This window comes from Lepidochelys olivacea (genome assembly GCF_965140295.1).
Source record: "Lepidochelys olivacea isolate rLepOli2 genome assembly, chromosome: 9".
NCBI classification, from domain to species: Eukaryota; Metazoa; Chordata; order Testudines; family Cheloniidae; genus Lepidochelys; species Lepidochelys olivacea.
In genome coordinates, this window is record NC_140419.1 from 77,401,718 (window position 1) to 77,428,895 (window position 27,178).

The following is a 27,178-nucleotide window of genomic DNA, read 5'->3' on the forward strand; positions in this document are numbered from 1 at the left end:
GGTGAGAAGAAGGAAGAGGAGCACAAGTGAGAGAGCCAGACTGTGCCGAAAGGAGCCAGGTCCAGCTGGAGCCAGGTGAAGGACGGAGGAACCATCTGGCAGGCAGGGTGATGCTGTTGTTCCTACTCCACAGGACATTGGTAAAGAACCACTGGAGAAAGCTTTCCTGGGCCTGGGTGTTCCTGAGGGGAGGACTGCGGGGGCCTGGGCTAAGCATCCAAGTTTAGTCTGGGATGTGTCCGGCTTTGATGCAGCAGCTAGGGGTCTGCAGGGAGCCACAACAGGCTGGGGTGTATACCTGGTGCAGTCAGGAGGCAGGGGCTGGGGGGGAACTGAAATCATCAAGTGGACATTTAGCATTCAGCACAGCTACCAGCAGCTAGCGGAGCTCAGTCTGCTTTCCGGGAGGCACTGGACTAAGTTGCCCCAGGGAGTGACTGAGAGCCCCGTGGGCACAGGGTACGTGCTTTGTGTGCTCCCAGAGCAATGGCCCAAGCTCTGGATGGGGCACATGTTTGGAGAGGTCATAAAATCCCTGTATGGCATTTGCCTGGGTGTGTTCTGGCTAATGAAGTGAATGGGCCCTGCCCTTAGGCTGCTCCCTGGACAGACCCCAGGGAATCCTAGCATGCAGACCCTTTGCCATGGGAACAGTCAGTTTGAGGGAACTCCCTCCTCTTCTGACTGTAGCACAGATCCTGCTGCCCAGGACAGTCCCAGGGAATCCCAGGCTGGAACTCAGCTCCCCCTTCTAAGCATCCCTATTAAAGGGAGATTGCTTTTACTGGACTCCTGTACAGAATGGGTCCTTTTGTCATCCTGTGATAGGGTCACCTTCACTGCTGCAGAGATTGTTCAGGCTCTCATGGGAACCATAGGCCCCTAACTGAAGGCCAGGCAGGGGGCCTGGCAGCTTCCTGGGGTAGACGGTTACTGGAAGTTGCTGCAGGAGAAGTGTCTTTGTCTTTACCTTCTTTTGTCTTTACATTTGTCTTTACCTTCCCCAGCTCGTTCCCTCTCCTATCCGGCAGGCCCATCGGAATGATTTGAGATGAAGAGTGTACCAGCATTCTGGACGACCAGCCCTCCTCAGCAAACTTTAGCCCCGTTTGGCTCTGCTTGGACCAAGTTAAATGTTCGGGGGATTTCCGCCTGGCTCGGTTCACATGGTCGTGCAGATCCAAGACAGTGTCTCCTAATGGGTGGAACAGATGAATCAGAGACCACATGCAGGACATGCTGATCTGAAGCTGGCACAGCTGTGTTCTGATCTTCAGTCCCTAATTTATCCAAGGGCTGGGAGCCCTTCTTGCCTCAACAAATTTCGCTGCCTCTGTATTGAACCCTCTGGCTTGGACCCCATTAGTCTGGCCTGATCACTGACAGCAGCTGCTGATCCCAGAGCTTCTGTGGCAGCAGGATCCCTAGGGTGGACTTACCTTTGGGGACAACTTTCAGTCCATGCCTGACTAGCTCAGAGAATGACAGCAGCAAGTTGGTATCACCGGGATATCAGTCGTGTTGTGGCTGAGGATTTGTTGGCCAAAGCTGGGAAGGATGGGTGCTTCCTGGTGCGAGACAGCGAGTCCGTGTCTGGGGCATACGCCCTTTGCCTGCTGTAAGTGCCCAACTCACTTCTCATCTTTGTCTCTCTCTGTCCCTTTTCCTTTTTCAGGTTCTGACTCTTGTCACTTACAAACCTGCTTGTTCTGCCAAAAGGCTCTGATCCAGAGACCCAAATCCCCAGTGCCCAGACCCAGGGTGAGAAGCAGGCTGAACTTAGGTGAATGGTTCCTGGAGATCTCTCTCTGCACCTCAGGCTGGTGCCAGCCTTTTTAATCCCTTTTGTCTCTGACGGTGCGCTGACTCCTTGGAGCATTCCTGGAGAGGTCAATAGGGAATAATGACACAGAGATGCCCTTTGCTAATGAGGGCCACCTTATCCTATGGTGTAAACATGCACACACGCGCGCACATTGCTGTGAGAATCTGGCTCTGGTGTCTCCAGGCTGCTCATCGTGGGAGTGACTAATAATATTGCTGAGCGCTGATAGCCTTCAAAGCCCTGCACAGACATTAACCAAGTGGGTAAGGATTGTATTCCCATATGGGGAAACTAGGCACAGCGAGGTGAAGTGACTTGGCTAAGGGCACAAAGTGAGACAGTGGCTGAGTTAGGTTTAGACCCCTGGTGTCCCTGGTTCCTAACCCATGCTCCAACCCCTAGATTACAGTGCAGCTATATCAATGGAATGAGCATGAGTCTTTCTAGTAGAAGTGACTACACAGCCTGACTGTAAGACAGTCCTGGCTACACCTTGAGCGATGTAACCTGGGAACCCTCTTTTCTGAGAAGTGGCTAAATGAGATATCCCATCACCACCGGCCCTTCCCCATGCAGGGGAAAATCCTGTTTCTAAGGGGACCTGGAGTGCAAGTGGCTTTGCCTGGTTTAAACAAAAACAATGAGGAGTCCTTGTGGCACCTTAGAGACTAACACATTTATTTGGGCATAAGCTTGCATGGCTAAAACCCACTTTATCAGATGCATGGAGTGAAAAATACAGTAAGCAGAATATATATCATAGTACATGAAAAGACGGGAGTTGCCTTACCAAGTTGGGGGACAGTGCTAACGAGCTAATTCAATTAAGGTGGAAGTGGCCTAATCTCAACAGTTGACAAGAAGGAGTGAATACCAAGGGAGGGAAAATTACTTTTGTAGCGCTAACAAGGCCAATGTAATCAGGGTGGCCCATTTCAAACAGTTGACAAGGTGTGAGTTACTTTTTGTAGTGACCCATTCACTCCCAGTCTTTATTCAGGCCTAATTTGATGGTGTCCAGTTTGCAAATTAATTCCAGTTCTGCAGTTTCTCTTGGAGTCTGTTTTTGAAGTTTTTTTGTTGAAGAATTGCCACTTTTAAGTCTGTTATTGAGTGTCCAGGGAGATTGAAGTGCTCGCCTACTGGTTTTTGAATGTTACAATTCTTGATGTCTGATTTGTGTCCATTTATTCTTTGCATAGAGACTATCCGGTTTGGCCAATGTACATGGCAGAGGGGCACTGCTGGCACATGATGGCATATATCACATTGGTAGATGTGCAGATGAACGAGCCCCTGAGGGTGTGACCGATGTGGCTAGGTCCTATGATGGTGTCCCTTGAATAGATATGCGGACAGAGTTGGCAATGGGGTTTGTTGCAGGGATTGGTTCCTGGGTTAGTGTTTCTGTTGTGTGGTGTGTAATTGCTGGTGAGTATTTGCTTCAGGTTGCGGGGGCTGTCTGTAAGCAAGGACTGGCCTGTCTCCCAAAGTCTGTGAGAGTGGGGGATCATCCTTCAGGATAGGTTGTAGATCCTTGATGATGCGCTGGAGAGGTTTTAGTTGGGGGCTAGCGGCGTTCTGTTACTTTCTTTGTTGGGCCTGTCCTGTAGTAGGTGCCAGCAGCCCTGCTCTGGGAACAGGATCTGTGAAATGTGGCTGCGGAGGCAGTGACCCTCGGGTCTGATTCTCCATTTACACCATGTTCAATTAATCAGTGTAAGGGGGAGCAGAATCAGGTTCTTAGACTCCAGAAAGCCTGCCCCAACTGTGTCCCCATCTGTCCTAGCAGCGTCTGTCTCTGATGTGGGTGTCCAGTAGACTGACTACACACTGTGTGAGACTGCAGGGTCCTGCTAGTGCTGTGAGTGCGGGAGTGAGTCACGCAGGTGGGTGCAATCCAGACTCTGTAAAAACAAAGTCACCCCAAAACTCAGCAGCAGCCAGCCCGCAAAGCACACAGTTAACTCTTTAGATTCCAGGGCACAGAGATCCTTTAAATGTCCATCCCTGGCATGGGAAAGTGATTGCTAAGTCCTCACCCATGCATGGCACTGCACAAAAAGGACATGTCCCTGATGAGGACAGTATGTGCAGGGAACTCAGAGTGGAGTTTTGATGCGGGCCGCCTATTCCCCCCATGCTCCACGTATTCGTAATTCCTCTAATAATTCACTCTTCACTAGGTGGTCCGTGGTACCCAGACCCTACTAGTGCCCTTAAGTCTAAAGTGGCATTCTGCTCTAAAAATGCCTGTATACAAATGGAAGTGAAAAGCTGTCATTTTTTTTCGAGCAGCCAGTGCTGCAAACTCCCCTGGGATCGGATAATTGCGCTGGACTCTTTCTGGCTTATCAGCAATAAGGTTCTGCAATTAGCTAGTTAGTTAAGAATTGTGTGGGTGATGCAGGAGCTCCCACTGAGCCAGTTCCCTCTCCTCTAGCTGCACTGGCTCCTGTAGGCTTTATAGGAGTAAAAGACTGTGAAAACCAGTTTGTCACTGCAGTCAGCAGATCTGGACTCTGATGTGCGTGGCACTCAGATCTGGTGAGTAAGGAGGAGCCATTTTTATACAGTCACATTTCTGATCGTAAACACAATTTAAAATTTGCACTAGCAGGCAGAGCAAGCTGTGCAGCTGTGCAAGGACTGGATGAGCAGAGATTCTGTAGGTCAGGGCTGAGTGCATTGGCAGATCTGTGTGGGAGCTCAGGGCTGGACTAGCCAGGGGTCCTGCGGCTCTGGATCAGAACGTAGTAGCAGGGCTCTGCACTGCATTTGGCTAGCCAGTGCTGTCCAATTGCTCGTATTCATGAGGACGACATTGTATCAGGTTTATCTAAACATGGTTTAAAGCCTTTGTCTGGAGCTTAACTGCTGGGTGTGATCTGAGTGGGCAGGTGTCCCTTTGTGCTGTCAGTGACTGAGCTGCCACCCTGATCCCAACTCCCAACCAAGTGACACATCTGCATAACTCACTGAAAGCTCAGCTAGTAGTCAGGGTGCTGCAGGAATAAGATGCTGTTCCTTTAAGAGTCTTGGAAGGATGCCGTTCCATTTCCGATATTTTCCTGGCCCAGAGCATGGTATAAATTACAAACACATGGTCCTGAGGAGTGTGGGAGGCGCAGCGCATGCTGGGGATTTAACCAGTGAGCTGCCCAGGCCCCCAGAACTTGCAGGGGCTTAGATACTGCTAAGCACTTTTTCTCTCCAAAGCTCTTACTTTGGTTCTGAGTAGCTGTGAGGTGTTCGGGGTCCCAGAGAAGGATGCGCTCTCACTAGCCCAGGCCTAGGCTGTCCTTTTGTGGGCAGTTTAATTCACACTTGAACAGGAGTGGCCACATGAGCTGCAGGAAGTCTGACTCTTCAGCACGATACCATGGGCCAGGCCCACCGTACTTCAGCTGAGACCCAGAATTGGAAGCATTTGTAATCAGTGGCCTCTCCTGAAACCTTTGCCCATAAAGTCCTTTTGTGCTTGGCCTGTCACTTGAGAAGGCGGGAGGGAAATGTGTCACTCAAACCCTCCCGCCACACCAGGAGTGAGGGCTCAAGTCAGAACCAGTATCCAGCTGCAATGGCCTTGTGGGGGGTTCTTTGGCCAAACAAGGATGTTTATCCATGTGACAAGCCAGTTAGCTTCAGGCTTCAATGGGGGCAGGGCATACGTCCATCAATGGGGCTCCCTGTCGTGTGGCCTGGGTTGGGGGCAGCTACTACAGCTTAGATATTTTTATTTCCAGGGTTAGAAGCTTAATTTCTCTGCCCCCTTTGTCCCAGGTACTAATTACGGGTAATGCTCTGAGAGCCAATTGGGCCCTTTATCACAGTGCTGGGGATCGTTGACTGCTGCTCCCAAATGGGACAGAAATTTATGATGTATTTGTGTTGTGGCAACACCCAGAGGCCCTATTGGGGTAGGGACTGCACTCACATACACATGGTGAGAGACAGTCCCTGCCTCAGGGAGATCATAAACTCCCCAGACAAGACAGAAGCTGGGAGAATGGGAGTATTATTGTCCCTCATTTCCCTGAGAACAACTGGTTTCCAGATTCATCCAGATATAGTGGAGCTCATGGGTGCTGCTGTGATCCCTTCCTGCCTTCCTAATGGGCTAAAGGCTCTTCCCACCGTCACTGGCCCCACCTGACTGTTAGACCCACAAGGGTGGAAATGTGGTGTTGATACTTCGTTGTTTCCTCCTAGGTTCCAGAGACACGTGCACACCTATAGGATCCTGCCCGATGAGGAGGGGCTGCTATCCGTGCAGGTGGGTGGAGTGGGGTCCACTGGCTGCCGGTGGGAAGGAGGCAGCTGTAGCAGAGATGCCACAATCACTAGTATTGCTGTCCCTCGAATCTCTCTCCTTTGGGTGTGCTTAAGGCACCTCTCTGCATGGCCTCTAGGCATGGAGATCCCCTGTTGGCTGTGTGATTTGGGGTTTGCACAGGAAGCAGATGTGGAAGGATCTTGCCTCCACCCTCTACTCTGCAGATACAAACGGGAGGACACACCACTGGCAGCATCTGGGGATGGGGTGTATGTGCCTCCCTCCCTGCTGGGAGCCACAAACTAGCACTGTGGTTTCCTTTCTGCGTAAGACACCTGCAGTGCTCAGAGCCCACAGGATGTGTTTCCTTTGCACAGACGTAGTGCGTCATAGCCTCAGACTCATCTCTGGTATGGCCTTGTGCTCAGCGACAACCTGGGAACACAGCTTGCTGGCCGCTCGATGCTGATATTGCATGCCTTCATTAGATGTTACAATCATAACTGGGATGGCTCTAGAGAAACATTTACTTCTTCCCATTTCCTTTCTGACTCACCTTGAGTTTCAGCTGGATACAGGATTCTTGTTCACTTCCTGTCCTAAACTGCTGCATGTGATTGGGTGACATCTCTCAGAAAACAGTGATCATATCCCATCCAAGAGGTGCTCCCTTTTACAGCCCTGCACTGCTCCACCCACTCAGATCAGACCTTGGCTCTTAGTATGTCCCCACTTCTCCCCTTACTTGTGCCAATGGCACCAGCCTCCATGCCCCTTTGGGTCTTCCTCCCATTCCCATCTTTCTGATGGCTGCCAGGTTGCCCCCTTGTGTGTGGAATGATCTTCCTGTCCCAGAGCCCCCATCCTCTCCTCACTCAAATCTCTCCTGAAGACAGATGCCCATGAACAATGACCCACATTAGGCAAACTCCCTCCCTCCCCAGCACGATGTCAGGGCAGAGGAGAGAAAGCTAAGGCTATTTAATGTTCTAAGTGAGCGCCCTCCCCAGGGTCTTGTGGAGTGTAAGTTCCTTGGGACGAGAACAGTCTTCCATTGCACCCTGAGCCGAGACAGGCTCATTAGCTGCACCTAACAGAGAGATATAACGTTTCTAATCCTTCCTGGGCTGGCTGCAGGATGCCATGGGTATCCAGAGTCTGGGGTGGGACGTGCCAGAGCAACAGCCATTCTTCTTCTGCCCTTAGACCATCCAGGGCATCCAGGCCAAATGCTTCCGCACCCTGACTGATCTAATAGGGGCCTACCAACAACCCAACAATGGCCTGGTGATCCCACTGCTCTACCCTGTCAACAGAGCAAGAGAGCCAGTGGAGGAGGACTCTGGTGAGTCTGGAGGGGCTGGGGGGTGCGTGTGTGGTAAGGGGGGCATTTAGGGGCTGGATGAAGCCATGGACTGGGGAAGGAAATGAAATGGGGGGATGTGGAGGGTGCAGATCGGCCATTCAGCTCCCTAAGAGAGTGAATTATAGTCTTCTCCTGCACCTAATTGTGCCTGGGGGTCATGGCTTAAATGGGGTGTAACATTCCACTCACCCCACACCCGATTGACCCAGCGAGGATGCTGGACACAACGGGGAGATTAGGGATGGGCTTGGGGGAGGGGAAACTGGTTACTTTTCTCTCTTAAGATACTGTGCCTTTGTGTTTGCAGATGGTGAAGATGGCAGAGCCAGCCACCCTCCAAGCCTGGTGCCTCACAGTGGGATCATCGCAGGCAGCACCAGTGGGTGGGTTACTGCTCAGCCAAACAAGGCCCAGATATCTCAGCAGCTGCAGCTCAGGCTGCAGGAGCAGGTTCACAGCAGGTACTGCCTGGCACACCTGTCACAGAGCAAGTAGCAAGCACTATATACTGGGATGTCCAGAGGCTGCTGGAGCGAGCTACCCGTGCATGTGCGAGGAGAGCTAGGGTGTCCCTTCCCTTCCTGCTATGGAGAGTGGAAACTGTCCCATTGGGAAGGGCGAGGCCACAGCAGTGGCGGGGGGGGAATTGGACAGCTTGATTGAAGGGCAGAGTGGGGGCTGTACCTCTAGCACCTGCCTTTGCCCACAGGTGGTACTAGAACACCCCTTCTTGCCCAGCCCCACATGGTGAGAGTGAGATTGGAGAGCTCAGGGTGCCTGGCAACGAGCCCGGTCTTTTCCCGGAGGTCTGCAATAGCCGCTGACTTTCCCCACCATGGTGCCAGGGGCAGCACCTGCATCAGCACAATGGGGGCAGGCAGCTGGGGCTGCCAATAAGAAATTCCCTTGCACGCTCACACATCCCCACCTGTTGCAGCCCGGCCAGCGATTTCATGGGATTCATGGCCGAGTACCTCAGTCACCACTTACAGCTTGACCTGGAGGCCCTGAGGAATGGGAACCTGCAGCTGAGACACCTGAGCACAGCCTTAGTGACCGCCTGCCGTGGGCTGCACAGGTGAGCAATGAAGGGCAATAGACTCATCCTAGTCAGAGGCAGAAAAGCCCCATGAGGTCCTAGGGCTAGGTTGTTCTTTCCTGTCTGTTCTCTAGAGACAGGACGTCTGGTTTACATGTCTCATACCCGGCCCTCTCAGTTCTTCCTCTGGGCATCTCATCTGTGCTGGGTACAGATGCTGTCTGCTACTTTACACGCTGGCCAGCTGTTCTCTGCTGGGTAAAATTGGCATCTGCTGCTTTGCCTGACCTTCCCCTCAGGAGTCTCGTATGTGCTGGGTACAGATGGCACCTGCTGCTTTGCAAAAGAAAGTCCCCCTGCGAGGAGGCAGCTTGCACAAGGCCTTTGCGAGGAAGCCAGGCCAGTTCCTGCATCCAGAGCACCTTAAAGCTGCAGACCTCCACAAAACGCCTGTGTGAATTTCTTCTTGTGTGGATTCTGGGGGAGTGTGGTTCACTGAGCTCATCCACAAGCCGAGAAATCCCCACCTGGAAGGTCTCATGCTGTTCCCTTTGCTTGGTCTCAGCCCTAATTACAGCCCCTTTCTCCTCCCTCCCAATTATCCCTCTCCCTCAGTGGCTGCATCCTTCAAATTCAAGTGCCTAAACAGCAACTGTGTTAGCAAGTCACTGCAAAGCACGCCCACATCGCAGAGCCAAGTCACCCTGCAACAAAAGCCTTTAAATCTGGAGGCCCTGGCAAGATGCCACAGCCAGGCCTCAGCCACCTCTGGAGATTGGAAGGCTTGGGGCAGCAGGGGTCCCAGCTCAGACCGTACCAGCCTGAGGCAGCTGAACTAGCCTCCTGCACTGCTTCCCTGAGCCCTGCAAACCAGGAAAGGGCACGTCTGTAATCCGGTCCTCAGCAGCCTCCTCATTTTGAGTCAGCTGCAGGGCACTGTGATGGAGCTTCTTGGGCAGTTACTGTCCCTGCCGGGACTCTGGGAGGGGCCTGATCCCAGCCCCCTCCTTGAGCTTTGTGGAGTCTTAGGCCCAGCCCTGCTTAGACTCCTCCGGCACTGAAAGTGTCTCTGGTTTGCTACACTCTCTGGTGGGAAGGACCCGTTCCTGGCACTGTGGTGTCAGGTGGCACCACCTGATGGCACTCCCCACGAGTAAGACAGAGGGGCCTGATGTGGGATTCCTGCCCCCAGCCCAGCTTCTCTGAATGGGTGTGACTGGTGGCTTATCGGGAACTGGGAGAGGACCAGCAGGGGTGTCCTGGTGACTGGCTCCTTGGACCAAACAGAGCTTCCCCACTCAGTGCTCTTCCCTTTGCAGTGAGATTGACTTCACGCTGGCTGGTTTAGAGACTCTGGCCAAAGTGTTTGACCCTCCGGCTTCCCCTCGGAGCCCCGTAAGAGAGCAGGTGAGCCCTCCCCTTCCCCAAAGTGCTGGCCCAGGGCAGGGAGCCTCACTGGAGGTGTCAGCATGTCGAGGCTGGAGGGGGAAGTTGGTCATGGGGGATTTCATTGTTTGGGTTTCGTTTTCCTGCATATCTTCACCCATAGAGGGCACCATGCTCCTTTCCTGGAGCGAGGCCCAGCCAGCTGCCTGTGTTCATGAACCAAGTGCTAGAGCTCAAATCCAGAGGGAGTTCAGATGCAGCAGGCTAGATGCTACAGTGAAGGTTGGAAATTGCAATGCAGGGACCTGGGAGAGGGAGAATACTTAAGTGGTGGGGTGGGGCAAGTCAGGGATCTGGTCTGGGACACCTCAGCTGGACTGACGCAGGCCAGAGCATCTGCCTGGGAGTGGAGACCTGTGTCCTGAGCCAAAGCCGCCCACGCTGTTCCAGCCCTAACCTGCCCTCACTGCTCTGCCTGTGCACCTCAGTCCTGTGCCGCAGCTCCCTGCACAGACCTCCCCCCAGAGGTGCTAATTGTGCTAAACTGGGTGTGTATGTTTTGGTTCCGTAGAGAAGTGTCTTCAGACCTTCCCAACTATTTGCTAGTGACCCAAAGTGCAGTTAATAACCATTAGAGTAGGGTGACCAGATGTCCCGATTTTATAGGGACAGTGCCAATATTTGGGGCTTTTTCCTATATAGATGCCTATTACCCTACACCTCCGTCCCGATTTTTCACATTTGCTACCTGGTCACCCTACATTAGAGAGTTGTTTTTTTTTTTTTTAGTTTGGCAAATAGTAAATTTTCTGAAAAATGCATTTGTGGGGCACCAAAACTATTCAGAAATTCAGCAAATAGTTTAGGCTGAGAATACCTAAAATTAAGTTTCAGAAATGTCAAAATGGTTCAAAAAAATCTCAATTCACGGCAACCTCTAAAATGCTTTGTTTGACCCAAGCAACATGTTTTTGCGTTTTAATAAGGAAAAAAAAATCAGTTTGGACTCAAAATGAATTTTTTCAGATTTTCCAGTTTGGCTACCAAACTTGGGGGAGAAAAACCCAGTTTTTCATGCGGCTCTATTCGCCATAGGTACTGAAGTGACCCTGGAAACTGGCTAAGGTTTCTGGACATGTCCACTACAGTTTAATCTGTCATTGCTGCTTTAAAAGCACCAGGTATCAGAATTTGTCTCTCTTTCTGTTCAGGGTCTCCTGGCCGGCGATCCAGACCTTGAATTGCTCCTCAGCAAGATCGCCACTGTCAACCACCTGCTCTCCTCTATAGAGAAAAAGGTACTAATGAGTTTCTAATCTCAGCACACATTGCTAGGGCTTGGGACCGTTACTCTGCAAAGAAGCCCAGGGTAACAAGTTTGCCACACTGCAACCATGGCACATGAGCAGTGCATTTCTCATGGATTAAGCTACAAGAAGAAGAGAAAGAGAGCAGAAGTTAGAATTCCATTAAATATAGGGAGATTTAGAATTTAAGATCCCAGAGGAAGTAAATTTAAATTACAAGAATTACAGCAACAACCTCTGAAGAAATATCCTTTTATAAATTCCCCCATGAAGGGTAGAAGAGCTACTAATTTAAACCTTTACTAATCTCCCCTAGCTCTCCAGACTAGAATAAGATCATTAAACTTGAGCAAACTCCTGGGATAAATTAAAACCCAGATAGAGCAAATTTCTACTAGGTTGAGCGCCCAGACATTAGAGACAACTTCAGGAAGAGCACAGGCCTCTCATTAGATTAGAGGGAAGGAAATTCCTTCCACCTGGAGAATGCTTTATAGTTCCTTAGCCCCACCCCTAACAGGTTCTAGCCAATCAGCCCCCCCCCACCCCCCACACACACACCTTACTCACAACTCGCATTACCAATTTAACACTTTCAAAAACCAACCTCTGCCTCTGGGCCTCTCTGCTCTTTGTATTGCCCCACTGGGTCACCTGGTTCCCAATTCCTGCTCACTTTCGCTGAGATGTCTATCACCAGCAGTGTGACATTGCCACTCCTGCAGGACAGCCATGAGGGACAGATCTGTGTCATCGCCTCCTTCCCAGAGCAGAGCATTGTGATTTGTAGCTAAGCCATCACTCTGGATGCCTCCATGGCGAAGCTGACGGAGTCTGTGTATGGCTCTCCCAAACACGAGCTGTTCACCTTGTCCCCATCCTGGGTGAGAGGAGCGCTGGGTGGGAGGGAGCACATTCTGCTGACTGTTGCCTGGGTTCTTCACCCTGATGGCTCCAGCACTGCCCAGTCAATACATGCCAGGTAGTGCCAATAGCTGATGGGTAAATTCAGGCACCAAAAGAGGAGGTGACTGGTTGCAAGCAAGTCACTGGCAGGGCCAGGAACAGAACCCAGGGCTCCAGTCTCCCTCTCTGACTAATAGGTGGTGTTGCCTTCACTTTAATCTGTGCAGACACAGAGCAAACAGCAAGTGGTACCTCATCAGGACCCAATTCCAAAGTTCCCCCTGCCACTTGTTGTGCTTAGCAGGAAGGCCAAGCCATGCCCTGCAGCCAGCAACATGTTAGAATCTCCTGCTCCCACTAAACCCAAGTTCACCTGCTGGCAAGGCAGCTGGATTTGAACCCTCTCCCTTGGGCAGCTGGTTCCTCTGTTTGTGTTGCTTACCACCTGCCTGCCTGTCTCTGACTCTTTCTCTGTAGGTGCTGAAGACACTGCAGGAGACAGTGATCAAGCACAAACTGGCTCTTCCCAGTGTGGCTGTGGTGCACCCACCTACTGCCAAGCCTATGGCTGTGCAGAGCTTTGAGGTGAGAGGGGCACCTAGGTGTGGCAAGCTCCGCTGCACTGCTCCTGTCGGGCCTTTGATAGGGCCTTTCCCAGCACAGGCAGAGACTCGGGTGGGCATGATCAGCTTGGGCCCTACATAATGTGGGGCCTGCAGCTTGTGGGCCATCTGGGCAGTGGGATTGTCGGAGCGGCAACATGGGGTGTGATTTCCCCTTCAGTCAGCTGAGAAAGCCAATCTGGAGGGAGGGGCAGGAAATCTGTGGGGCTGCCCTTCTCCTGTTCTCCAGTGGACAGCGGGAGCTAGCGTGAGAAGAGCTGGTTTATACCTGCCACAATACATTGGGGTTCAGACATAGGAGTGGAGGAAGTCAGCCTTCAAGCAGCTACAGCACCTGCCTAGTGAGCTCATCGAGCAGTGCCCCTCCAGCAGAGGGGTAGCCCCTGGCCCATCTGTACACTCCAGGGAGATACAGAGATAAAGGGGCATACATTCCCTGCTGCTGCCCTCAGTTGCACCCAGCCTAGTTGCACCTGCCTCAATAACCTAATTCTTTGTGCTGCAGGTGAAAGTGGGCAAAACACAGAGGGCTTCCCTGACAGTGGACGTGGAGTCTGGGACAATGGCCATCACAAAGAGGGGCTGCAGCTCTCCAGAGGAGATCATCTCTCAGGACAAAAGTAGGGGAAACCCCTTCATTCCATTGACTTGGCGTAGGCCTTGGAAGGTTGTTGGGTAATTGGCCCATTGTGGAAGTAGACCCATGGGAGAAGCAGCAGTGAGAGGTCAAGAATACTCTGTGGTGCACAAATGGAACATGACCATCACTAGGCTGCCTGGCTGAAGCCAGGGTGATGGGCTCCTTCATCCTGGGTAATCTGCTGAACAGTTATCCCAAGGACGGGAGGAATAAGCCAGAGCCTGCTGGATGCACACAAGAGCCCCGCTTGGTGAGCTCAGTGCCGGCTGCCTTCCTGCAGTGTGACATCCTGGGGGAATGAGGGGCAGCCGTATCCACAGCCCTCTGTGTCATGCTGAGAGGCAGCAGCAGGACCCTTCCTTTGGCATGTATTGGCTGTGCTTTTGGGGGTTGTGCTGTTCTGTGTCTCACTGTCGCTGGCGTGGCTGTCTTCAGTCTTGCAGCTGATTAAATACCAGAGCATGCAGAGCAAAGTGAGGCTGGTGTATGACAGAGATCAACACAGAAGCCTGACCAGGGACTTCATCTTCCAGAACGCACGGGTAAGAGGTCCTCCCCAAGCTGGGCTCCCGCCAGCTTCACTGCAGCAAAAGACTAGGGCTAGGCCTCAGGGCAGTATTTGCCCCTGGTGCAGACTAGCCCTACTTGTGGGCTGGCATCCAGGCTCTCTCTGCCCGACCTCTGAGAATTGGCCGGTAGGAAACCCACTTATGCTCTGCTGTATGTGGGCAATGAGGGGATGTTGGCGTGGAACGTGCAGGGGCCCTTAGACCAAGCTCTCTGAGTGACACCTGGATGTAGGGTATTCTGTCCCCCCCAAAGGGATCATTGAAAAAGTCGGTGAGGGCTTCCCCTCAGCACCCAGGAGATGGAACATCACCATGAAACCAGAGAGGGGAACAAGGGGCTTCAGCCCATCCTCAGAGCCAGGTGCTCATGTGGCTGTGCAGCACTGCCCTCTGCTGGTGTGGGAAAGACCTCTCAGGCAGCACTGCTTTCCACCTCTGGTGTGAGTCGGCAGAGCTGGCCCTCAGCTTATTGGTATCCAGTAGAGAGGAACCAGTATCCTGATTCCCTGTCTGTTTGCTTTTCTTTTCCCTGTGCTTCTTTTCCCTGTGTGCCTTGCATGTGTGTTTACAGGTAGCTGATGACCATGGCACTTATATGAATCACCTAGATACTATGCTGGGAGGTGCACTGAAGAGAGCTAATCACAGACTAACCCTAGACTCTGAACTGTTCAGCAAGGAGGCTTGGCCTGTGAGGCTGCAGTGTGCTCCATTGCTTTCTGCTGGAGCATGGGGCCTCCTCTCCCTCTACTCCTTAGCTGGTAGGAGCCTAGAGATTTGCGGCCCTGGGGGTTTATTATTATAGTGGGCCCGAACCCTAGTGTACTAGGCACTGCACCACACAACATGAAAAGACAGTCCCTGTGCCAAACATTTCACATTAAGTGAAGACGAGAGATGACAGGTGGATGCGGACAGACAGACGGGGGAGAACTAGGACACAATGAGACAATGCTGGTCAGCACGACTGACAGTGGTCTTGCCACACCAGACAGCCCAACCATGGTCAAGTTTTATTCTCATTGCCTCTTTCCATGATGCCCATGTGAGCTTGACTGTGGTCCTGGAGGCCCTTTCTCCTGTGCTCTTCTCCTAAGAAGTGGGTCGTAGGACAGTTACATCCATTGATCATCACTAGACAGGGGGTTACAGCTAAAAGCAGGATTGTCCACCACTAGGGATGCTCCAGGGTGATACAGATGAGCCCTGCACTGAAGACTGGTAGTTAAACATTGGCCACCACCAGTCTGCAGATCTGTGGGGACAGACCTGTGGCTCAGCTTGGGCACCATGTTTTCTTGAACTCTGCCTTCTGTGTCAGGACCCAAGCAGGCAGTCGTGTTCTTCTCTTGCAGAAGCGAGAGGCCTTTTGTCAACTGCTGCAGCTCATGAAGATCCAGCATTCCAACCTGGATGAGCCAGACCTCATTTCTGTGTACGTTGGGACATGGAACATGGGTAAGGAGTAGGGACAACTCAGAGACCTCCAGCGTGACAACGGGTTCTTGTTGTGAATCCAGGGATAGTTCTGGAGTTGAAATCTCTAGAGATTTCCAAAGGGAGCAATGCCCAGGAGTTCTGAGATCCTTGTTGAGTCCTGGTGGGGTGAGAAGGTTGGAGAAGCCCTCGCCATCAGGCCTTACCTGGGCTCGTCTGCGCTATGGTGGGTCAATATCATGATGCATCTGCCACACCTTGTATTTTTGCTGAGTAAATAGAGCTGCTGATATATGGTCAGTGGTGGTGGGACATGGCAGCAAACCTCAGAAACAAGAGGTCTCTTGGCTGGACTCAAGAGCTGCCATGGTACTTTCCATCCTTGACAGGGGACCTATTAGACCCCCCAGGGCCTGGCGCAGAATGAGAGGTAACCAAATCCCACTTCACCCAGCGTGGTTCCAATTCATGGACTTCATATTCCACCAATGCGCTTGGGTTGGTGCAGGGGTGGGGAGGCAATTAAATGTAGCAATCTGATCCCATCTCTCGTTTCTCCTCAGGCAGCGCTCCACCTCCCAGGTCCATGGCTTCATGGCTGACATCGAGGGGATTGGGACAGACTCAGGATGAGACCACAGCCGGCATCCCACATGACATCTATGTTATTGGCACCCAGGAGAACTCGCTGGGGGACCGCGAATGGGTGGAGTTCCTGCGAGCCTCTCTGAAGACCTTGATGTCCATAGATTTCCGAGTGGTATGGGCCCAGGCCACCCCATTCACCCAATGCTGAGGGAGGGACAGCACCCATGTCCCCTAGTATCCCTTGTTCCTCTTGATTCCCCTTACCTTACCTGCCCTCTCTGGCTTTGTAAGGAGCGGTGCCTGCCAGCACTCACTCAGTAAAGAGCCTATTGGAAAGACTTACCTGCATCCAACTATTATTGGAAGTAGATCACTCAGCAACCAATTGTTCTGGGGCTGTTACACCCATAACCAACTGCCTAAGATAAAGCCAGAGGGATCCAACACACTACCAGAGCCCTTGACAAGCAGAAAAGATGCCCTCCCCCAATGGAGCCTGTTGTTGGGACCTGGTGCTCAGACACTTTGGTGGCTTGTTTGACCTCACCTTTCTGCTTCCTTCACCATCCCCCTTGCCACCTGTTGGCTGAAGGATTGGAGAACAGTTCAGGGACCCACAAATGCTTCCAGTGGGAGATGGGGAAGCTGAGCTTGTCCTCTCACTTGTGTCCTCTTCTCTCTATCTCACGGCCCTGGCTTCTCTCTCCCTTTCTTCCCATTGGGAGAGTAATTTCTTCAGTTGAATTGAATTCTATCTTAGCTATCCTCGTAGGTGCCTGCCTAGGCAGGACATGTTCTCTGATCTGTGTGGTGCCATTTTTCAGGCTGTGGCCTCTACAGCTAGGCCTTGTGGCACGGATGGCCATGGTCATGCCCAGAGAGCTGGGACGAAGGCCTGAGAAATCTCCCCACAGCCTGAGCTCAGACAGGCCTTGCCCAGAACCCAGGAGTGAGCTAATGGCTCAGGCCAGACCCAGCAAACGCTGCAAATCCAAACCTGATTTTGGGCCCAGGTAGGGGGTGTTTGTACACAAGGCTTCAGGGATGCCTTGCCCAGCTGCAGGAGGGTTGCCTATTGCAGCGTGATTTCCAGAAGAGGACAGTGTGCTCTCATTCCCCTACTCTTTCTTGGGGTGGTCTCACTCCCTCCCCAATCTCATTGCAGGTTGCCTTACAGTGCCTCTGGAGCATCAAGATTGTGGTGCTGGTAAAACCAGAGCACGAACGCCGGATCAGTCATGTGAACACGTCAAGTGTGAAAACAGGAATTGCAAACACACTAGGTGTAGCAAAAGGGGAAGGGCATCTGGGGGCTGGAGTGGGAGGAGAGGAGAACACTGCGGGGCAGGGGAATGCTCGAAGGGCCATGTTGGGGTGGGAGGAGGGACATGTTCCAGGGCCATATCTGGGGAAGGGGCAGGGGAGTGGTCTGGGGTCTGTATCTGGGACAGGGGGAGGGGAGCTGGGGAGCAATCTTTGGGTTGTATCTGGGGCAGAGGGGAGTGCTCCGGGGGCCATACCAGGGGGTGAGCAGGTCTCAGGTCCCAGTGGGGATCAGAGCATATGGGGACAGCCAGGTCCTGTGCGGAGCCCCCAGCAAGGGGAACATGCAGGGCTGAGGGCTGACTGTGCCTGGTGTGTTTCCTCAGGTAACAAAGGGGCTGTGGGCGTCTCCTTCCTTTTCAACGGGACGTCGTTTGGGTTTGTGAACTGCCACCTGGCCTCGGGGAGCGAGAAGACACACAGGTGATTGGGGGGCTGCTTCCTGAACCCTGTTCCTATATGAGACCCTCAGGGGGCTGGGAATGCCAGCACAGCTGCCCCATAGCCAGTGCATCACCTCCTGTATTGATTAACCACGTCCTGGCCTTTCCTCTGCCTCAGCCACAGTCAGCCTTCATCTCAGCCTCCCGGCCACGGCCAGACAGCCTGGGTACTGGGCTGGACATGCTCACCCAAAGGCTGCGTTCTTCCAGCTGGCTGGAGTAGATGTGTGCAGGGCTGGGACACTGTCCAGCCTACTGCAGGGCTGGGGAGAAGCCAAGGTGTTGGCTTGAAGGGGCTGGGGTTAATGCCACTTTGATCACTGTCAAATTGGAAGGTAGGGGCTGGGAACTGGCGAGGTCAGGGAGAGGGGCCTTGTGGGGGCAGGTAGGGATCAGGGCGAGCTGGGTCTCAGGGGGATCTGTGGAGGCAGGTGGGGTCCTGCGGATTTGCAGGGCAGTGGAGTCCCGGGGGATCTCCCTGATTTGCTCTGCCTTGTGCCACCCTCACCTGGTGCAGGCGGAACCAGAACTACAGTGATATTCTGCGCTCTCTGGTCCTGGGTGACAAGAGACTCGGCAGCTTCGATCTCACCCTGCGCTTCACCCACCTCTTCTGGTTTGGAGACCTCAATTACCGCCTGGATATGGAGGTCCAGGTAGGACACTGGTCCCATCTGTGCCCTGGGTTGCTGCTGAGCTCCGCACAGCTGCTCTCGAGAACGGGCTACCTGTGGGAACACTCTTGGGGCAGGCAGCTCAGTCCCTCAGCCCAGCCCAGCCCCAAAGGCATGCAGGGGATGGGTGTGGACTGTGAACATGGAGCTCCTTGTCTTCTCTGAGGACTCCTGTGGTGGGAGCCCGTGCTGGGGGAAGGGTACAGAAAAGCCCTGCAAACCTTAGCGCTTATGGACCTTCCCTTCTTCCCTCGCAGGACATCTTCGCTCATGTGAACAAAAAGGAGTTTGAGACCCTGCTGGCCGTGGACCAGCTCACCCTGGAGCGTGAGAAGAACAAGGTGTTCCTGCGATTTAGTGAGTGCTATGGGGACAGATGGGGAGCCCACACTGCCCGCCCAGAGCACTGCCTGCCCGTCTGCAGCCTCGCCCCCAGCAAGGCTCCCGTATACCATGCCCCCTGGCCACCTCCTGCACTCACAATTCAACAATGCTTGAAGGCAGAACAAGCTCTACAACTGCTGACAAAATGTGCAGGAGAGACTGGAGCCCCCAGGTCCCCAAAAACAGCAGATACAGCACAGCCAGGATGGGGTTTGGGGTTTAACTGGGGTTTGGGGTTTAACCCCTGACAAGATGCAGATAACAGCTATGGGCCAATGAGCTTCACCACACCCCCCACACCTAGACTCCACAGATTCACCCATCCAAGCCATCACTCTGTCGCCTACCCCAGCCATGAACAGTCTAGTGTCACCTCCCAGCTACAAGGTGTCTAAATATGCAAGAAACCTTGAGGTGCACAAAAGAAACCCGGCTTCAGGTGGTAGGCTCAGTGAGGTAGATGGCTCAGCTTAGTCCCCAGCGGATGTTTGTGCACAGGGCTGGATAGCAGAGGGGCTACAGGCCAGGGTGGAAGTGCTTTGGCAGAGCAAGAGCAGGGATGAAGTTCAGGGCTGAGGGGCACTAGTAGATGTGTGTGTGTCAGTGGGGGAGGAGGTGGTTTTTCTAGTCTGACAGAATAATCTGACTGGATTTCTCTGGCCTTGCCATGGGCTCTGTGGGCAGTATCTGCCTGCCCTGGGCTGTGGGTGTCTGGCACAGTCTCGCCTCCAGGTCTTCCTGTTTGCTCCATTTCCAGGTGAGGGAGACATCTCCTTCCCTCCCACGTACCGATACGAACGGGGCTCCCGGGACAGCTATGTCTGGCAGAAGTTCAAAACCACAGGGGTGAGTGTCTGGCCTCGAGAGGAAGGGGCTGGGATCTGGCCAGGCCTCCCATGTGGGACTGTCCCAAGTGAGGTGCTCCATGGTCCTACCTGGCTGGGAGAGGGAATAGGACTGGGCCCGCAGGCTCGAGTTTGTATTCCAGCTGAGTTGCATTAAGGGTAGGGATGAAGACACTGTGGCTTTGAGCCATCCCTATTCTCAGGATGGATCCCTGAAGCTCCTCTGGCTTGTGCTGGCTGCCTGTGGCCACGAGGGAATAGCTGGACCAAGGAAGTCCAGAGTGAGGCAATGGCAGGGCTGGGGTTAGGGCTCGAGAGCTCCTGGCTCCCAGCCCAGTGCTCAGCCCACACTGCCTCACCCTACACTCCCTGCCTCTCTCGCACTGTGATCTGTGCTGTCCCTGAACAGTGAGCAGCGGGGAACCCATGCCTTCAGGGACACTGGGATGAACGGTACCCTGCCCTTGGGAATGAACAGGATAGTAACCTCCCTAGTTCAGCTGGGAGGGGAGATGCGCTGGGAGTGTCGGAGGCTGCAGGGAAATCCAAGCAGCTCAAACCAGGCTCAGCCATGCACCTAAAGCTTATTTGCTCTTGGTTGTAGGTGAGAATCAACGTTCCCTCATGGTGCGATCGCATCCTGTGGAAGTCACACCCTGAGACTCACATGCTCTGTAACTCATATGGTGAGTGAGGAGCCCCGGGAGCTGCCTAGAAGCACAAAGGCCATTAGCCTGGCACCTTCAAGGCCCAGCCTGGAACAGGGGCATGGAACAGTGGGTTTCTGTGGCAGTGACGTGGCTCCCTCTTCCGTGTTTCAGGCTGCACTGATGACATTGTGACCAGTGACCACTCGCCTGTCTTTGCCACATTTGAGGTGGGAGTGACATCTCAGTTCGTGCCTAGGAAGGGTAAGGAGGCTGCCTCCCGTTGGCCACTGGACAGGGTCGGGAGGGCCTGCTTCCCTGGTGGATCTAGGGCTGGAGTGCTGCAGTCCTAGCCCCGTATGTGCTGAGTAGGTTCTGCCATCACTTTCAAAATGCAGTGTCCTCAGGGCCAACACATGTCGCCACAGGGCTACCAGCCAGCAGTGCTGGTTAGCATTGTTAGTGAGGAGATGAATAGGTCAATCTTTGCCTGGGGAGTAGGATCCAAGGAATTCATTTTGCTGACCCTGCAGACAGACCTGAGCTATGACTGACCCCTCCCTGCTACTTTTGGGGTAGTAGCAATCTGACACCCTGCCCAGGTCCTCAAGGGGTCATATCAGCCAGCAGGGGAACAGCCCATCTGAGGGGACAGATCTGGGGACAGGGTGAGGCCCCGTCAGCATACACTGATTTGCTGTTCTGTGCTGGCAGCTCCTGGCTCCAGCCCCGAGTCCCTGGCCTGCATCGAGTGGGACAGCATCGAGGTGATTGTGAAAACAGCCAGCCGCAGCAAGTGCTATATTGAGTTCCACTCCTACTGCCTGGAAGGTGAGAGCAGCCTGGGCATCTCTACCGGCCACATGCCAAGCCTGCCTAGCACCCGGAAGGGAGACCAGCAAGGAAAACCTAGCGCTGCCAGGGGGCAGCACAGGTGACATTCCTCACGGAGTCAGTGCTGACCCCGGTGCAGTGCTAAGGGGCGCTGTGTTGCAGAGGGCTCCTCAGAAGGGGGTGCCGCCCCGGAATCGTTACTGACCTCAGGGCCCAGGCTGCTGTGCTGCACGAGGTGCTGTTTTTCAAGTGAGACGGACAGCCAAGCTTCTGGCTTTTGCGCTCATTACATATCCCAAGACATTTTGTGTGAGAATTGAAGAGTAATGCTGGTGTCACACTTGGGTTAGATTGTGACAGCCTTGAGTTTCACAAGGATTGGGCCTCTTCTAAACTTCCTGTCCTGTTGTACACCATTGCTGTGCATGGTATAAGCAGAGGCTACATCTCACCTCAGAGGTGGCTGCATTTCCACAGTGGGTGATGTGCTCTCCGTGCAGTCTGTTCCTGTGTTGGGATTCTTTTTCTGGGGGCAATGGGGCTGGCAGCTCTATCTCAATGGCAAACAACTGGGATTTGTCCTGGGTTGAGTCCACTCCCCTTCCCCATGGCAATGTGGTTGGTGCCTAGCAGAGGTTGGAGCTGGCAGGGAAGAGGCGTGAGGCTGGTAGCAGGTGGAGAGAGGGGTGGGTAGGTTGGCAGCAGGACGCCGCTTTGCTCTTGTAATTCTCTCTTAATTTCTTGCCAGAGTCTCAGCGGAGTGGGGAGAACAGCTCCCAAAGCAGCGACATCCCGGGCTTCCTCAAACTCAGCTGGTCAGCTAAACAGCTGCCAGTGGTAAGCACAGTGAGGGGGGTGTGTGCATGGGCTGTGTCTGGCACAACAAAGGGGAAGCAGGTGAGAAGGACATAGGCAGACTATAAGGAGTGACAGCCTGTAGACTTTGTTAGACTCCCTGGCTCCTCCACCCCTTCCCTGGCCTTGACTTCCCACCCCACTGGCTCTGAAATGCCCCCCCATCCCCTGTTCCCCTGGCATACCCATTCCTCTCTCTCCCAGGCCCTGCCCCTGGGGCACCCCATCCCTCTCCCTCTGTCCTGACTCCCTGGTGCTCTCTTTCCCTGGCTGATCTCCTGAGTAAGTTCTTTTGCACACAGAGTGAACCCAGTGGTGAGCACTGGGGCTTTCTCCCTTGCACTACAGGACAGTGGGGTCACTGTGATGTCACTGTACCTAAGCCCAGTGCTCAGGCCCAGAACTCAGGCTTTGTGGCTGGATTGGCAGTTTGCAGATCTTCTGAGAGTTGTTGTCTCTCCCTGTGCAGCTGAGCCCCATCCTGTCGGACCTGGAGTACCTGCTGGACCAGCACCTGCTCCTCAGCATCAAGGGCATGGACAGTTGCGAGTCATATGGTGTGTGTCCAGCACATCCTCTTAAAGGGGGAGTGTTAGGGAGTGGCCAGGATGGCACATGAACCCCACAGAGGGCTAAGGTGATTTCTACTGGGCTCCCTGTGTTCTGGAGCAGCCCAGAGCAGGAGACCAGGGGGATCAGTGTGAGCATCAACATTCGTGAAGGGTCCAGGTCCCACTGTGGCTTAACCTGCCCCCTCCTGAAGCAAGGAGCAAGAGACTAGACTGAGGGACAGCAGCCAGGTCTCCTCACAGCAGTGCAGGGCACTGTGCTTCAGCCCCTGCTGCCCCTGAGACCCAGGGGGAGGACCTGGGGGCCTGCAGATAGTGCAGGGCCCTGACCATCAGAGCAGGCCCAGGAAGGAGAGGCTGGTGCCTCACTGAAGATGTGCTGTAGCCTGAATGTGGTGACCATGGAGACTGACTCCCATCTCCCCCAGGAGAAAATGGTTTCTCCAAGCTACAGGGAAACTAGGGACAAATCTGGAGTTTTGGCAGGACAAGCCACCCCCACCCCCAATGGACACTAGCTCTGTGTATATGAACAGCTCCATGCTCCTGGTGGATGTCACATTGTGGTGTGGCATCCACCAGTCCCTGGTCCTAGTACTTTTCCATGGGAATGTGCGAGTGGGAGGAGGAGGATGCTAGCTGCTGTTGGTGGATGCCTGAGTGACTATGGGGTGCCCCACCCTCTGAGGTGATGCTGTGCTCTCTGGGCAGGTGAGTGCTGCATTGCCATGAGATCTATGATTGGCAGCCTGGCCCAGCAGTTTGAGACTTTCCTCTTCCACCGGGGTGAAGAAACAGGCTCCATGCGTGGCTGGATGAAGGTCCGAGTCCCCAAGGACAGGCGGAGCACACGCGAGAGGCTCTACGGTAATACAGCCATGCCACTGAACTGCTGCTGCTTCAGAGATATGGGCTTCAGTTCCCCACTTGGGGACCAGGGAAAACCCAGAGAAGCTGGGGGGAGCTCCCCTGCAGCCATCTCTCCTGCTCCAGGAGGCACCAGGAGAGGCCAGGCCTGGAATAAGTGGGAGCTCCCCTGCTGCCATTCCTCTTGCCCCCTTCCCTCTAGAGCTCCCAGCAGGGAGAGGCTGGGACTGGAGCAGCTGGGAGTTCCCGCCATCCGGGCTGACAGTTCAGTAGAAACACTTTCCTTTGCTGCATTCCCATTAACCGTTACAGTCTTTGTTCTGTGCAGAGTGGATCAGCTTTGAGACAGACGAGACGGAGTCCGACTTCTCGACCCTCTCCAAGCCAGCTCTGCGTGCCATCAGGTAACGCTGCTAGCATGCCGCGCCTTGGCCATTAACCTGCTAGGACACTTGGTGCTGCCAGTCCAGGGCTCATGATGGGAGTTGTTCAGTTCAGTTTCCGAATGAGGGTGCATTCTGAGCGGGTGAAGTAGCTGCTTGTCCGTCTGTCTTCTAGGATTATCGGTCCATCTGCCCTAGAGTGCCATGGTTGTCTCTCTGTCATGGTGTTGGGGATGTCGGTCAGTTTGTCTCTGCCAGGAACTGGGGTTGGGTTTGTCCCAGGGTGTTGGGATGATCTATCTGTTGGAGTTGTCTTTCTGGGCAAAAACACCCACTCGACTGTTGTCTGTTTCAGGAGCCGGCCCCTCAGCCTCCCGGAGGCAGCTGGCAGTTACACCAATCCAGCCTATTTCATATTTGAGGGGGTCCCCAACACCTGGGCGCAGTGTCCCAGCCTGTCTGAGCCTCCTTACAGTCAGGCCAGTGACAGGCAGGCTGACAGGTACCTGGACCATTCTCCATGCCGCAGGCTCCAGAGCCTGACAGGAGCACAAGCCTGCTCCTCCTCCAAGGAACAACTACAGAGAAGCCCCCACTACTCTGTCCCCGAGATCATCTCCTGTGAGCACCAGCTCAGCCCCTCCCAGATTGGGAGGCACAAGAGGCCCAAGTCAGCCATTCTGACGAGACACCCGCAGACGTCGGGTGACTGTTCCCTCACAGCCCTGCACATGGCCTGGTGCCTCAGTGACGTGGACACAGAGTCCCACAAGAGAGGAAGCTGCCTGGACCCCAGCCAGCCAGAGGGCCGGAAGAACCTGCTCCGCCACACCCGCAGCGCCCTGGAGCCACCACCGCAGAGCTGCTGGGAGGGGGCAGGGTCCCAGCGGGACACTCGCCGACTCAACCGTGCTAGAGAGGTATGTCCTGGGCAACCCACACTGGAAAGCACCAACTGGTTCATACGCCAGGTAGACATGATGCATCAAGACAAGACACCCCATGCCTGGCAAGGGCTTCATGCTGGGCCTTGAAGGAACTTCAGGTGTAGGGAGGATGTTAATGCACAAATCTCTGGAGACCTGCGTGTAAATGTGTTGATTGGGCACCAGCGAGCTTGGGGTCTCCCATCCTAGTTCCCTTGTCCACACTGGGTACCACAGTCAGTCTGGCTCAGGAAAGGCCTGGGGCTGGAACAGTAGAATGCTGCAGGTCACAAGGGAGGCATCTCAGCAGAACTGTGAGGGGGGATGAGCAGGGATAGCACAGGACTGGATTCAGGAGACTCGGCAGAGCTGGGGCTAGAGTCATTGCTTTGTAGTCCCCTGGCGTGATGCTGTTGGGCCATATCCTGGTTCTTCTTTCCGAGTGGCCCTGTGGTAGTGGTGATCACCCCGGAATGTTGGCATGTGGCTGAGCCGCTTGGGCCTGGAACAGTATGAGGAAGGGCTGTATGAAAACGGCTGGGATGATCTGTAATTCTTCAGGTATCGTAAGGATAGCGGTGTGTGAGGGCTCATTGGCTCATGTGTACCACTGTGCCTTACTGGAGTATGACAGTCCAGCTCGTGTGCCTCCAGACATCCTGGCAAGAGCTCTGAGTTCAGCATGGGGCAGGAGGAGAGTTGGGGTCTCCTGGCTGAGCCCTGGATGCAGAGCGCAGGGCAGAGACTAGGGGGAGATGACCTGTGGAGTCCCATAGTCCTTCCATGTCCAATAGTCATAGGTGCTTGAGTCCCCTGCCTTGTGCTGCATTGCTGGCTTCTCCCTCAGTTTCTCTCCTTCTCTCCCTTGTCTAGAAATATCACTGACCAGGACCTGCTGGACACTGGCGTGCTGAACACCACTCATCGGAAGCTCATCCAAGCCAAGCTCCATGAGAGCAGCCCCAGGAGCCTGCAGCAGGGACCCAGTCTGAAATCAAACCTATAGTGAATCTGGCATCCAGACTCCTCCGTGCCCTTCTAATCTCCTCTGGGCAGCTGCCTGGTGCAGGGGGTGGAGAGCTGCTGAAGGTGTTCTGTCCCTGGGACAGGGCCAAGATCCGGTGTCACTGGGCAAAGCCTCTGGATTGGAAATATCCCCCTTGCTGCCTTCCTTTGCAACCTTCACTGTCACTCTGATATCATCGTGCATAATCTCCCCTGGCGGTGGCTGCAGAAATGCCCTGTGCATCTGGCTGAGGCTTTGCCAAAGGCCTGGACCCAAAAGGACGTTTAGCCTTGTGGTTAAACTTGCCACAACCCCAAACTGTCTAGCCGGGTTCCATGGAGAGGTGACTGGGAATTCAGGGGAGCCAGAACATAGCAGGGGAGCCCCAGCAGCTACTGCGACTCCAGCACTAACTTTTCTTCCTTCCCTGTTTGAGCCTAGGGTGACCAGATGTCCCGATTTTATAGGGACAGTCCTGATATTTGGGTCTTTTCCTCACATAGGCTCCTATTACCATCCCGATTTTTCACATTTGCTGTCTGGTCACCCTATTTGAGCCACAGATAGGGCCTGGCTTCTCCTCTGGTGGGCATGGATCCTAATGCTGAGCCCTGTTCCACTTGTATAGAGGCATGATACACTCTGAGCCAGGGGAGGTGGGAGCGACAGTCCATGTGGCCACATTGCACTGGAGCTGAGACTTTTCTTGTTGAGTCTGATACAGCTGATGTGGGTAGTGACTCTACAACCTGGGCTAGCTGGGCACCTCTCCCAGTCTCTGCCCACACAGGTGCTGGAGCACCAGATGTGCGTTGTAGCTTGGTCACAAGGGCTTGATTTCTCTAGGCTCTGAAATGAACTTTGAAACATCACATGGAGGACAGAGCCCCAGCACTGCAGCATCATGGGGCCTCCAAGTGCATCATAGGGGAGAACACTCTAGTCTAATGCACTTATTATGTATGGGCAACAGCTTCTTCCAGCCACCCTGGAGGGCAGAGACCTGGTCCCTCTGTGGGAGAACAAAGCTGCTTGCTCGGCCCCTTATATGGCAGGTAGGTGTTTGCAGAGCACCCCACATCCTCCTGCCATGTGCCTTCAATCACACTGTGTTTAGCTGCAGTTGCCTCATGGAGTTTTTATAGGCTCCATATTGCTGGTTTCTCATGAGATGCACTTTCTGTTTCTATTAACAATAAAACCACAAAGCTGTGAGGAAGCTCCACATCAAGTCCACTTTCTGGTTTCTCTGACCCTGTGGTGACAGGAGGAAGTTGGTGCTTGAGGCAGGAGGAGGGTGATGGTGCTGGCTAGAACCAGGCAAATTGTGAACAAGATTGGTCGAAGCTTTTCCCTCCAGCTAGCTCTAGCAACACATCCATCCCAGCCCTGACCTGCAGCCCTCCTGCTAGTCTTGGTCTTCCCACAGAGCTCTGCCTGTGCCCCTCAAGCCTGAGCAA

General features: G+C 53.9%; 1 protein-coding gene across 1 annotated transcript; it reads left to right on the plus strand.

The window, feature by feature from the left end:
• Window positions 1-27,128, plus strand: LOC311526399 (phosphatidylinositol 3,4,5-trisphosphate 5-phosphatase 2-like). The gene is made up of 27 exons (XM_084639377.1): window positions 1-140; window positions 1,008-1,618; window positions 6,038-6,101; window positions 7,308-7,446; window positions 7,775-7,928; window positions 8,405-8,545; window positions 9,826-9,913; window positions 11,104-11,190; window positions 12,583-12,690; window positions 13,234-13,348; window positions 13,804-13,910; window positions 15,293-15,395; window positions 15,938-16,134; window positions 17,128-17,245; window positions 17,612-17,708; window positions 18,246-18,384; window positions 18,660-18,759; window positions 19,544-19,632; window positions 20,236-20,317; window positions 20,453-20,542; window positions 20,993-21,109; window positions 21,861-21,949; window positions 22,437-22,524; window positions 23,248-23,403; window positions 23,732-23,807; window positions 24,142-24,706; window positions 25,586-27,128. The coding sequence occupies exons 2-27, from the start codon at window positions 1,482-1,484 to the stop codon at window positions 25,595-25,597; spliced, it is 3,258 nt and encodes a 1,085-aa protein (XP_084495503.1). The 5' UTR covers window positions 1-140; window positions 1,008-1,481; the 3' UTR covers window positions 25,598-27,128.
• The last annotated feature ends 50 nt before the right edge of the window (window positions 27,129-27,178 follow it).

What these genes read in the sequence shown, in the direction of transcription:
- LOC311526399 (XM_084639377.1), top strand. Translation starts at nt 1,482, where the DNA reads ATGACAGCAGCAAGTTGGTATCACCGGGATATCAGTCGTGTTGTGGCT. An exon ending in TGTCCATAGATTTCCGAGTG is followed by an intron (nt 16,135 to 17,127) that starts GTATGGGCCCAG and finishes ATCTCATTGCAG; the next exon opens with GTTGCCTTACAGTGCCTCTG. An exon ending in AGAAGTTCAAAACCACAGGG is followed by an intron (nt 19,633 to 20,235) that starts GTGAGTGTCTGG and finishes TCTTGGTTGTAG; the next exon opens with GTGAGAATCAACGTTCCCTC.